The sequence below is a fragment of the Amphiura filiformis genome, chromosome 14, assembly GCF_039555335.1.
Source record: "Amphiura filiformis chromosome 14, Afil_fr2py, whole genome shotgun sequence".
NCBI classification, from domain to species: Eukaryota; Metazoa; Echinodermata; class Ophiuroidea; order Amphilepidida; family Amphiuridae; genus Amphiura; species Amphiura filiformis.
This window is the reverse complement of record NC_092641.1, coordinates 43,837,828-43,850,748: the sequence shown is the minus strand read 5'-3', so window position 1 is coordinate 43,850,748 and position 12,921 is coordinate 43,837,828. Positions and strand designations below refer to the sequence as shown.

General features: G+C 38.7%; 1 protein-coding gene across 1 annotated transcript; it reads right to left on the bottom strand.

The window, feature by feature from the left end:
* Positions 1–4,087: 4,087 nt before the first annotated feature.
* LOC140170150 (uncharacterized) lies at positions 4,088–9,922 on the bottom strand. Its single transcript, XM_072193472.1, has 2 exons — positions 9,816–9,922; positions 4,088–6,189 (listed from the first exon to the last, which is right to left on the bottom strand). Exons 1-2 carry the CDS (start codon positions 9,899–9,901, stop codon positions 4,821–4,823), a joined length of 1,455 nt encoding a protein of 484 aa, XP_072049573.1. The 5' UTR covers positions 9,902–9,922; the 3' UTR covers positions 4,088–4,820.
* Positions 9,923–12,921: the final 2,999 nt, after the last annotated feature.

Genomic DNA, 12,921 nt, shown 5'->3' with positions numbered 1-12,921 from the left:
GCGATTTGGTAGCCCAAATCCCCAATTGAGTGTTCTGGTTAAACATGATCAGTAGGAGCGCTATAGGCCTGGGAATTTCTTTGCTATATTGAAGTTCTAGCAACACTGTAGCCATGCCGGTATTCCTATTAAACCCAGGGATATCGATCCACAATGCTAGTATTAGGCTTAGATTTCACTCGTTGATTTTGAAAAATGGTCAGCCGGCAGTAAAAATGGTGAAATGAAAACGCAAATTCTGACAAAACTATGATATATCGCTCACGGTGATGTGCGTTAGAAAGTTGGGAAAAATCCTTCATTAGCGAACTATCTTACTTTGAAAAGCTAAAAGGTTGATCCAAAAAAGGCTCGCGGGCAGAGTTTAAGCCTATCAAAATCGAAAATCTTACACTAAATGACTAAATTTCACGCCTAAGTTTAACACTAGAATTTGAAAAAAAAAACAGTATCAAGCACTACAATTTTTCCTGACATTTACTGAAAAAATGAAAATGATTGCTTTTCATTTGGCCGAGAAAATTAATTTTACATCGAAAAGGTGTTACTAAAAATTTAGCTCATTTCAACACCAAATTCGATCGTTTGTATTGCCTCATTAAATGACTGAGTGAGCCTTGCATAACAAAAGAATCGGTTGTCCAGGATGCTAACTGGTTAGTATATATTTCAATGCAAGACTATTTTTACGAGCTACTTACGCCTAGGCGTAAGTGCATATACACCAAACACAAGTCAATTGAAGCCGTACAATTTACCGCGAATTTAGGACCGTAAAATTTAGACTCTTCTTTTGTCTAGATTAGCACCCAACCTCTCATCTCAAGGTTTTATGTCAAAAATTAACATAACTTACCAAAACGAAAACTGAAATTCACGAGCTTCAAATTATTAGTAACTAACAGAAGGCTAGAATAAAAGATTGGTCACACCTGGGAGGCTACCACTTCAAAATAACAATGACTTACAAAAACGGATACGGATACGGAAACAGAAACTGAAAAGATAAAACGACGGACAGTGTGTGTATACATTATAATAGACATGTATACTGCGCCATAAAAGTATCCCTACACTTGGAAAAATAATCACAATTTCAAAATGGAACCATATTGGGGTAAATTTAATTTTTTAATAGATGCACTACCTAATCCTGCACATTATGACACCACATTGAAGCACAGTTTCTTCGATGAAGTTTTTACTTCTCTGTACTTTGCATAACTTTCATTTTATTTGTCAGCTGCTTTGTTTCAGTTTTCTTTTGTTCCTTTTGTTTTAAATTAAAGGCACGCACAAATTAGCCATTTACCCCTCTCAAACCAGATGTCTAGTCCGTGGAGCTTGAATAGGCCAGTTTGTCACTTTTAAAACTGGACCTTCGTCTAATCAAAGGCTTGTAACTTTTCTTCTTGAAGTCACATTGGATTCAATTGGAAGTCATAATGTAACGGATTAGATAGTACATCTATTAAAAAACTAATTTACCACAATATGGTTCAGTTTTGAAATTGTGATTATTTTTCCAAGTGTAAGGATATTTTTTGGCACAGTATATTACGTATTTATTAACATCGGGGTTGAGAGCCAGAAAGGCTCAACTCACAATCACCTGCTCCCACAAAATGAGCATAAAGCCAGGGCACTATAAATGATACAGTCCAAAATGACAAAATTCAATAGAAAACAAAAGACATTGTGGAGGAAATATTGCTTAGAGCATCGAGCCAACTTTATGCTCATTTTCGTCGATGACAAGTATATCAATATCCGCCATCTTGATGGAATAGATTTATGTAGATCTGAAAAGAATATAATTCAAACGTATGATGTGTTTTTGTGGGTTCTTCTTTTTTTAATAGACTAATCCAACGAGCCAAGTCTTGGTCAGGATTTGGTCAGCCATTATTTACTGGGTCCCCGCAGCACCAAACTGGTGTTGTGACTGCCTAATTGGGTGGATTAAAGCCGCTTTAAATTTGATGTTAGATCTTTTGTGTTGTAAACTGTCATCATTCTTTTGTCTACGTGTAACACGGGTGATAAAATGCACTCCATTTTAGGTGAGATGGAGCCGACGGGGACCCAGCTTTGGCTGCCATTGAGGTAGGAATGCGTAAAATTGGATTTGTCTATACGTGATGTACCTCAAATTGAGCAGTGTCGCGAGGGCTTTACGTATGTAGTTTACCTATGCACGATCCTGGAACCTAGGATTGATTGCAAATATCAGAACCGTGGATGGACCCCTTCCTTTTCTTTTCGAATAGCTCTGACACTTAACGTGCACAGGGTTTAACTCTTCCTATATACGGGACCACCAACTTTACGTGACTTTCCGAACCAAGAGACACCGTTCATACGCTACATATATCTACATGTGACAATTATAATTTATATTTTATGTAAGCTACTGCGTGAAGCAGAGTCTGCTTCACAATCAGAGAAATTGTTCTGATAAACTAACCTCACAGCATAGACTTTTTCCAGAGTCTATGCTCACAGTAACAGAACATTGCGGGGTTTCCGACCTTATAGGAACATTTTGGGATAGGTAAATGAATTCTCACCAAAGGCAAATCCAAGGCTCGAACCCACGCAGATCGTATTATCCATGTATTGTATGTCTGCTGTCATAGTTTGAGGCTTGACGATCCTAACGCATAAGCCATGCATGTTAATGTCTTCTATCATAGCTTGAGGCTTGACGACCCTTACGCATAAGCCATGCATTAAGAAGAACACCATGGATCCAAACTCATTAAAGAGCTATCGCCCTGTTGCGAATATTACCTTTCTGTCTAAAGTAGTGGAAAAGGCAGTGACATGTCAGGTTACCGACTATGTGGACAGCAATTGCCTTGGTGAACAACATCAGTCTGCCTATAGGCGAAACCATAGTACGGAGACTGCATTGTTAAAAGTTAAGAACGATATCTTGCAGTCTCTTGACAAAGGTAATGCTGTCTTCATGGTTCTACTGGACATGTCCGCTGCCTTTGATACCGTGGATCATAGTATTTTACTTCATAGGCTTCAGACTAGGTTTGGCATGGGCGGTGCCGTTAAATCTTGATTTAGTACATATCTTCATAACCGCACCGTAAAGGTCAACGTCAAGAACACATTTTCCAAAGAGCATTTGCTCACGTACTCACTTCCTCAGGGCTCTATAATAGGCCCACAGGGGTTTACGTTATATACCGCCCCTCTTGGTGACATCATTCGTGCATATGATGTTTCTTTTCATGCTTATGCGGATGACATCCAACTTTTTGCTGAATTCAATCTTAGGGGACTGTGAATGTGTTCTTGACAAATTAACATCTTGTGTTGCTAGAATAAATGAATGGATGGTGGACAATATGCTCCAACTTAATCAAGACAAAACAGAATTTATTGTTTTTGCAAATAACCGTGTATTGCCTACGCTTCAGAATTTTCAACTCAAACTTGGTAACCTGTGTATTCATCCAAAATCATCTGTGAAAAATCTTGGTGTTATGCTTAATTCTTCTCTAGACATGTCTGTTCACATAAATTCAATATGTAGTTCTGTTAATTTTCATATACGCAATCTGTGGCGTATTCGCCGTTTTATATCACAGGAAGCTTGTCACAATGCTGTCAGAGGGTTGGTACTGTCTCGTCTAGATTACGCCAATTCGCTTTTACTAGGTGCACGTGCGAAAGATCTTATGCGTTTGCAGCGCCTCCAAAATAAAGCTGCGCGCCTGGTTTTTAGCTGTGGACGAGACCAGCCCTCTGCTTCACTGGCTTCCAGTTAAACAAAGGGTTCATTTCAAATTACTTCTGTATATTTTCAAATGCATTAATGCTCAAGCTCCAGGTTACCTGACTGATCTAATTCATCTCTTGAATAGTAGTGTTGCGCTTGGTCTCAGATCTCGGCTTCGTTCCTCATCTGATCTCACCCGCCTTTGGGTTCCTCGCTCTTTTAGAAAGGCTGGGGATGCTTCATTTGCCATAGGTGCTCCCAAAATATGGAATGAGCTCCCTACTGAGATCAGAGAGGTGGAGTCGTGTCTGGGTTCAAGCGCATGCTCAAACTCATCTTTATCCTGATTAGTATTGCTGCTTGTTTTTGTATTTTGATTCATGAATTGTTGGAATTGCTTTGTTTATTTGCTTGATTTGATATTGTATATGTTTTCTTGTAAGGCGCTCTGTGCTTTGTGGAGCGCCATATAAATGTTTTATAATAATAATAATAATAATAATAATAATGCATTGTAATGTCTTCTGTCATAGCCTGAGGCTTGACGATCCTAACGCATAAGCCATGCATGGTAATGTCTTCTATCATAGCTTGAGGCTTGACGATCCTAACGTATAAGCCATGTATGGTAATGTCTTCTGTAATAGCTTGAGGCTTGACGACCCTTACGTATAAGCCATGCATGGTAATGTCTTCTGTCATAGCTTGAGGCTTGACGATCCTAACGTATAAGCCATGGTAATGTCTTCTGTCATAACTTGAGGCTTGACGACCCTTACGCATAAGCCATGCATGGTAATGTCTTCTGCCATAGCTTGAGGCTTGACGATCCTAACGTATAAGTCATGTATCGTAATGTCTGCAGTCATAGCTTGAGGCTTGACGATCCTAACGCATAAGCCATGCATGGTAATGTCTTCTGTCATAGCCCGAGTTGAGGCTTGGTGATCCTTACGAATAAGTCATGCATGGTAATGTCTGCTGTCATAGCTTGAGTTACAAACAATTTAATCTTCCCTCGACGTGTTCTTTTGTTCTTTTTCATTATGACGTACTTGATTCAGAGGACGTTTTGATGAATTCAACGTTTAAACATCCTTTTAAAAGATTTTTTTAGAAAATTTTGTTTTCTATGTTCTCTTTCTTCACGTGTTTGTACCCCTTCCTCTATTGCCTCAATCTCAGCTGCTTGAATGATTGGAAATGTCCCTTCATTATATATTTTGGCGATATTTTTACCCCAGAGCTGGACGTGTTTTATTTTTGGCAATGTTTCTAACATAGTAAATGCTATGTGCAGCCATTCCGTTTCTGCTAACTTACTATACTTATGATATATACGCAAATACTGAACCTCCAATATTTCTAATGTGGGATGATGACATAGCGACATCAAACTTTCACCTGGTTCACCAGTATAATATATCCACCTCAGTTGTAATGATTCTAGTTTCCTACATTGGTTCCCAATAATAGTTACCATACGTGGTGTAAGAGGCGTGCACGTGAAGTAACAAGAGCAATCCCCGTGTATCTTAAGTCTTTTCAGATTTAGCAACCCAGGTATCATCTTTTCAAACGTTTCTCCTGAAAAAGATACCCTTATCAAAGATAATTCTCGCAGGTATTCCCACTCTTCAATGCAGCCTAGAAAATGCAGCCTAGACAAATCATAATGTATATTGCATATTCTATGAAGTCTAAGGCAAGTCAGCGTTCTTAAAACCCCAATCGAATTAGTTAGAATATCGTCAAGTGGCCCGCTATATTCATGGTTATCGTCAAGTGGCCCGCTATATGCAGGGTAGTCACAGTTAGATAACTCGATTTCTCTCAAACTAGGTATTTCAACTAATTTCTGCATGCCTTTGGAAGAAAGTTTGAAATTGCAGAGACATATACTTTGTAATTCTGAACAATCGTAGTTAGCAACACATGATACAATTCGTTCATTGAGCTTAGCTTTCCGCTCCCAAGGCGCGCAGTCGATCCCAGTCAATCCCAGTCGTTTCAGTTTAAATGGAACATATAACTTTTTCTTTATGTCATCATCAATATCCATCTGATCAAAAGGAATATCAATACGTTGTAAGCCTGACTGTACATCATGTACATAGCACGAACAGAAGTCTAATGTAACTACATTAGGACAGTATCTTCGAAGGAAATCCATTATGTCAACGCTCATTGCAGTCAGGTAAATCTCTTGCAACGCAACGCCAGCAAATAAGCCTAGGAATGACAGGACATCGCTTGGATTCCTCGGGAATTCCCATCTCTTGACATCATGAAGATGCTCGCGAAACACATTTTGGCCAGGTTCTGCTACATATCGCTTATAAACATATCCGTTCGAAAGATTTTTAGTATCATCGTCGATCATTGCGCGGAAATCGATGACTTTCCAGGCGTGCGTGTCTCTGACGATATGGTACCATTTCTTGCGCACCCTGGGAAAAATGAATGATATAACGAATGTAAAAACTGACTGTATTATTTTCTTCTTGTTCCATTTCACTTAAAGCCGCGATGATTGCGTGTGCGGGATGGGGGACAGCAGTGGCTAATTTTTGTGTGACATGGGGGAGGGCGGTTAGTGTAAAATGCTTGAACACATGTTCAAAGTAGCGTGTTTAGCTGCATGTCAATAATCAAAATATGAACATTGAAAGGCACTTTGAAAGTTACATATTGCTCCCAGATTAAGTTTCTCTGAACAACTTCCGCGCGAAGTGCAGAAAATGTGTCAATTTCACTGCCAATTTGAAGCTAAAATGATCAAGTATGAACCGTTGAATTGGACAAATGCAATTCGAAAATAACGGCTTTTGCTCCCAGATTGAAGTTATTGGAACAATTGCCAATTTTAAGCTGAATGATCAAATAATAATGAATATTGGAGGGCACAATGCAATTTGTGTTCCCACGATTAAGCTGCATTCCCCTGATTTCTCGAAGTCTTCATTTTACTTGTTTTTACGGGCCCGCTACTTTTGTTTGCATTTTATGGGCCGTAAAAGAGCAAAGAAAATAGATCCTGTAATGAAAGCTAATGAACCAGTAAAGACAAAGAAAAGATACCGCAGTGGGCCCGTAAAAAGGCAAAGAAAATATACTATGGACCCGTATTAAAAGGAAGTAAAGAGACCTTAGTGAGCATGTTTAAAAAAAGCTTAATAAGCAAGGAGGGCCCGTAAAAAGCAAAGAATAGATACCTTAGGGCTAATGGATAAGAAAAGATACCTTATTTGGCCCGTATAATAAAGCAAAGAAAAGATGTCAAAGTATCTTTTCTTTACTTTTCTACGGGCACCTGAGGTCCATTTTTTTGCTTTACAGACCCGTAGTAAAGTATCTTTTCTTTACTTTTACGGGCCCCCTAGGATCCCGGGCCCGGGGGTAACGCACCCCCTTAACCCCCCTTGTCGGTGGCACTGCCCCCACACACACGCACCCCTGCCAACCGTTTGATCGGGGTATAACACGTACTGTATCATGCAGAGTATGCTATTAGGATTAGGGGTATATATAGCAACACAGTACATGAACTTTGTGAACTTCTATCATCAGGGGTAGATAGCAAAACACACTCCCTCGCCCGGGGGGGGGGTACTCAGTACAAATGACCATACGGGGACGTGCCGCAAACGTGGGTAGCATTTTCAGCCTTCTGGTATATCAATGACCCCTTTTTCAAAGCCTAATTTGGTATATGAATGGGTCCTTTTTTCAAAATTTTCTCAATTTTTTCTGAAAACAGCCCAATTTTTCCTTAATCTAGCCAAAATTTTAAAATTTTGGGAAAATTTGTAAAAACTAAGACAATTTTGGGTAAGTTCGGCCGAAAATTTTGACTTTTGGTATATCAATGGGTCCAAATTTCTTGAAAAATTGGTATATTTATGGGTCAAAATCTCAGCGGCACGTCCCTACCAAAACCAAACTTGAGTACCCCCCCCCCCGGGCTCCCTCGTTTCAAACTATAAGATTTTTTCTCTTTTGTTCAGAAACCAAAAAGCAGCGGATTAATAAGAGGGGTAGAACTTGCCTGCAATCATAACATCTACTGAGCTAAACTTATACTACATAGCTGAGCGACAGCGATTGGCTTTTACCCAATGAGGTAGAGCGCTTTTAGTTGCGTTGGGAAAAGCGCCACTACCCCATTGGTCAAATACCAACCGCTTTTCGCTCAGTGATGAGTAATAAATTGAACTTTAGTGTAGAGAGGACCAAAAGTATATAATAGCTTATTCAGACTATTGTCATGATTGTGGTAAGCCAATATGGGACATATATCCGGTTGTGTTTATATTGAATGAAAATGGCGTGACATGGGTGCTGGAAATATAAGCGTCATAAAAACGTTTGTTTGCTTGTTTGTTTGTATGACACATAGACGATGCAAATGATTTGATTATGAATTATTTTATTGTCCCCCTCGCCTCCCCTACATTCGATATCTCCTCTCCCCTACACACCATTCCACTCCACTCTCGTGCTCTCCTCTCTCATTCCTTCCCTTTCCACTTCCAATGCTCTCTCTCGCATCTGTTTCTTTTTCTCCCTCACCTTATCTCCCCCTACACACATTCTTTCCCCCTCTCTCTTCTCTCTCTGCTCATTTCTTTCGAGTAATACATTACTTGAATAAAAGTCAAGTAGCCTATATTGGAAGTCATTATAGTTTTCTATCGATCCTCCTGCATGAGATAAGTAAATGAATAGATGTTGTTTATATCACTCAAGTCACCCCTATTGTAATCTCGAGAGCAAATATTTCAATGGTCTATATTTTTTCACAGGGAAAATGGATTTTATAAACCACGCTTTTAAATGTAGATTGACATGATTGATTTCTCTGCTTTTGAATAGTGCAATATATTAAACATTTCTTTTGTATAGGCTACTTAGATCTAGTAATTTCAAACCAAGCGATTATGTTGCTCACATGATTATGTAACAAACTGAAATGAAAACCGAAACTCATTGCTACAAATTTCTAAGTTTCTAACAAAGGGTACAAACAAAGATATCGATAAAGACGTCAGTCAAGAGCTTAGGCAGGATGATAGGAAACCACGTGACCAAAACCAAAACCAATACTAAAACTCAATATTTGAAACGACCGACAGTACTTTCCATTTTCATAAATATGTTAGTTAGGGAGACTATTCAAAAGTGTGATTGCATGTTTGAACACAGAGATCAGAACTGCAATATGCATCATTATAAATATTTCAATAATAGTCAAGCCCTGCAATAACACACATTACACAGCCACACGGAGCGACCGTTTAAACAAACAAACCAACCAACAAACAAACAAACAAACAAGCAAATAAACAAACACACAGTGTGTGTATACATATAATAGACATGTACTATTTATTAATATCGAGGGTTGAGAGCCAGAAAGCCTCAACTCACAATCACCTGCTCCCACAAAATGAGCATAAAGTCGCCAGGGCACTATAAAAGATACAGTCCATTAAGGGAGAGCGTGGCGCAATGGTTAGGGTACTTGCCTTTAGTGCATGAGGTCCCGGGTTCGATTCCCGGCGGTGGCGATTTGCTGGGATATTGACTTGAAAAAAAAAGTCTGAAATTAATTAGCAACATCTGTAGATTAAATTCAGACTTCCGCTCTCCCCATGGTTCATTTAGAATTGGGTAAATGAATCATGAAAGTATTCCGTCCTCCGGAGGGGACGTTAAGCCGTCGGTTCCGTGTGCAGAGAGGCATACCTGTACATGTATCTCGCAGCCAGTTTCGAAAAGAGTAGGGTGTTAACCCCTAACTGTTCCCAACCCGTCCCGGCGTTCAAATGGACCACAATGGAAATAAGCTTCAATAGAGGCTTTCTTGGGTTATCCAGGGTTGTCACAACCCGAACAAATCAAATTAAAATCAAATCATGACAAAATTCAATAGAAGACAAAAGACATTGTGGAGGAAATATTGATTTTTGAAGACCAGAGCAAGGAGCCAATTTTATGCCCATTGCGAGCTGGTCATAGTGAGTTACGGCTTTTTGGTTCCGAACCCTTGATATATTTATAACAAATGATTTACCTCATTGCCATAAGCTTATCATACAGCGATAACAAATTAAAAATTATGAGCAACTCGTCGATGCCAAGTATATCAATATCCGCCATCTTGATTGAATTCAAGATTGATGTAGATCTGAAAAGAATATAATTCAAACGTATGATATGTTTTTGTGGGTTCTTCTTTTTTTTTGATAGACCAACGAGCCAAGTCTTGGTCAGGATTTGGTCAGCCATCACTGGGTCCCCGCAGCACCAAACTGGTATTGTGACTGCCTAATTGGGTGGATTAAAACGGCTTTAAATTTGAAGTTAGATTCTTTTGGCCGCATCACTTTTCACATTTTAAGTGAGATGGAGCAGACGGAGACCTAGCTTTGGCTGCCATTGAGGTGTAGGAATGCGTAAAATTGGATTTGTCTATACGTGCTGTACCTCAAATTAAGCAGTGTCGTGCGGGCTTTACGTATGTAGTTTACCTATGCACGATCCTGGAATCTAGGATTGATTGCAAATATCAGAACCGGGGATGGTCCCCCTCCTTTTCTTTTCGAATATCTCTGACACTTAACGTGCACAAGGTTTAACTCTTCCTATACACGGGACCACTAACTTTAATACGTGACTTTCCGAACCAAGAGACACCGTTCATAAGCTACATCTGCATGTGACAATTATATTTTAAGTAGGCTACTGCGTGAAGCAGAGTCTGCTTCACAATCAGAGAAATTATTTCTGATATTAACTAACTTCACAGCATAGACTTTTTCCAGGGTCTATGCTCACAGTAACTGAACATAATTGCGGGGTTCCCGATCTTATAGGAACATTTTGGGATAGGTAAATGAATTCTCCGGGTGATTTCTCACCAATGGCAAGCCTAAGGCTCGAACCCGAGGATCGTACCTACACAGATAGTATTATCCCGGCCGACGGCTCAGCGTCTCAGAACCACTCACTCGGAAAAGAAAAATACTAAAACATTATTTAGAATTTATTTAGGCTAAACATGTTATTTAGGTCAATTTACGCTGCGTCCTCAAATACACCGATGATTATTATTACCTTACAAAATACTGCAATGGAATCAATAATCTGTGATCTAACACACTATACATGCAGTAGCGAAGCCTGCCTTGAAACTGTCAATGCCATAGCCGTGTGTATCAGCATTCGATTTATGTAATTCTGAAAAGAAAATCATTCCAACGTAAGGATATTTACGTGTGGTGTACGTGTAATGCGTGCTTGATGCTTAGGAAAGTATGTTATATTAGAAATGCATACTGCCATATATTTGCATCACTTCATGCTGGTATTTAAAATACACAGAAATTAAACTTACAAATGCTGCTCTGCTATACGTCGATGCTATCTAACACAATAAACACACATACATGTAGCTTGAAACTGTCATTATGTGTGTACATGTAGTATACCAGTAATAGCGGATATTACAGACTCACTTACGGTCTGGTGAGGCATAATTAGGAGACATTTGCTGAGACGATCTTGAGGTTCAGATATCTTACTGACTCCATTATCATACCTGCTGTTTATAGCAGCATAACCTAGTCTTGCCGGTTGGTTTACATTATAGTGTTGCCACATATAATAACACCTAACATCCCTAAACTACAAACCTGTTGGGATGCACTAAGATTTTATGTCAGCTTATAGCTAGCTTTTGCTCACAAAATGTTCTTTCAAAAATTGTTCATATTACTTCACAAGTAATTCTCCGCTTCTTGTCTCATTTACTTAAGTCTCCATATGATATCTTTTACTGTATACTTTGAACTTTAAAGTATGAACCTAGAACGTTAAACTGAAGTTTAACTATTGAACTAGTGAAATATCAACTCAATGCTAAATTATTGAAAATGAATTTAATCTCAAAACATATGAATTGCTAATGATGCACCACTAAAGCTGTTTGGTTAAGAAATTGTCTTGAGCTGCTTGTGCTGTTCCCGAGTTGGCTCTGCCGGTGTTCGCTGTCTGACTAGACGGATCCTTGTTGCTGGCAGGTGGTATATCATCATCTGATTTTTCAGGTTCTTGTAGCTTGAAGTCGTCACTGGATTAACGCAGGTATTTTCTGTTGCACCGCAGTATTGTTCAAGCGTCTGCTGTGACTTCCGTTGAAGCACAGCGTGTATTCAAACTTTGCGATACTTGTTTGGTTGGATTCGTACCACATCTCCATGCTTGAGTTCAGGAAGGTTTTTGGCCGCTTTATTATAGTAATGGGCTTGTATCTCTTGCTTTTGCTGTTGTTGCTTTTACACATTTTTGTTCAGTCTGGGCTCTAATAATTTGTCACTGGTGGGCGATATTGTTTTCGTGCGTCTCTACAGTGATCACTGAGCCGGACTTGTGTCCATTGCTACTGTTGGCGTGTTGCGATAAGGCCAAAAAAAAAAAATTGTTTGTTTGTCCATAAAGGCTTATGAAATAGTTGGGTCGGTAGGTCGGATTTTTTTTTTTTTTTTTTTTTACAGATATTGCACTTGAAACTGACAACTGACAAGACTGGTAAATAAGTCCAAACACACAGCACTTCACTGGTTTAACTCTTGAGATGGTTCTGCTGATAGGCCTGGCATTTTCGGGTAATTTTGTACCCGGGTACCCGGCGCATTTTTCGGGCGGGTAACCGGTTACCCGAAATTGCAAAAAAAAACAAAAAAAAAGTTTTTTTATTTTTGTGTAGTGTCCCTGGACCTAGACCTAAACGCTAGGATCATTCATGGTTGATCTAAAAAAAAAAAAAAAAAAAAAAAAATTCAAGATGTTTTGTATTTTTAATATGAAAATTGATACTTTGTATTCATGTAATAGTCTATTAATGATTTCAAAATGCATTGAATTTGAATGCATTTTGAAATCATTAATAGATTATGACATGAATACAAATTATCAATTTTCATATTAAAAATACAAAACATCTTAATTTGTTTTAATTTTTTTTAGGTCAACCATGAATGGATCCTAGCATTTAGGTCTAGGTCCAGGGACACTACAAAACCGAAAAAATAAAAAACTTAAAAAAAAAATTTAAAAAAATCTTTTTTTTTTTTTTTTTTTTGTTGTTGAAAAAATTCCAAAAAAAAAAAAATTCCAAA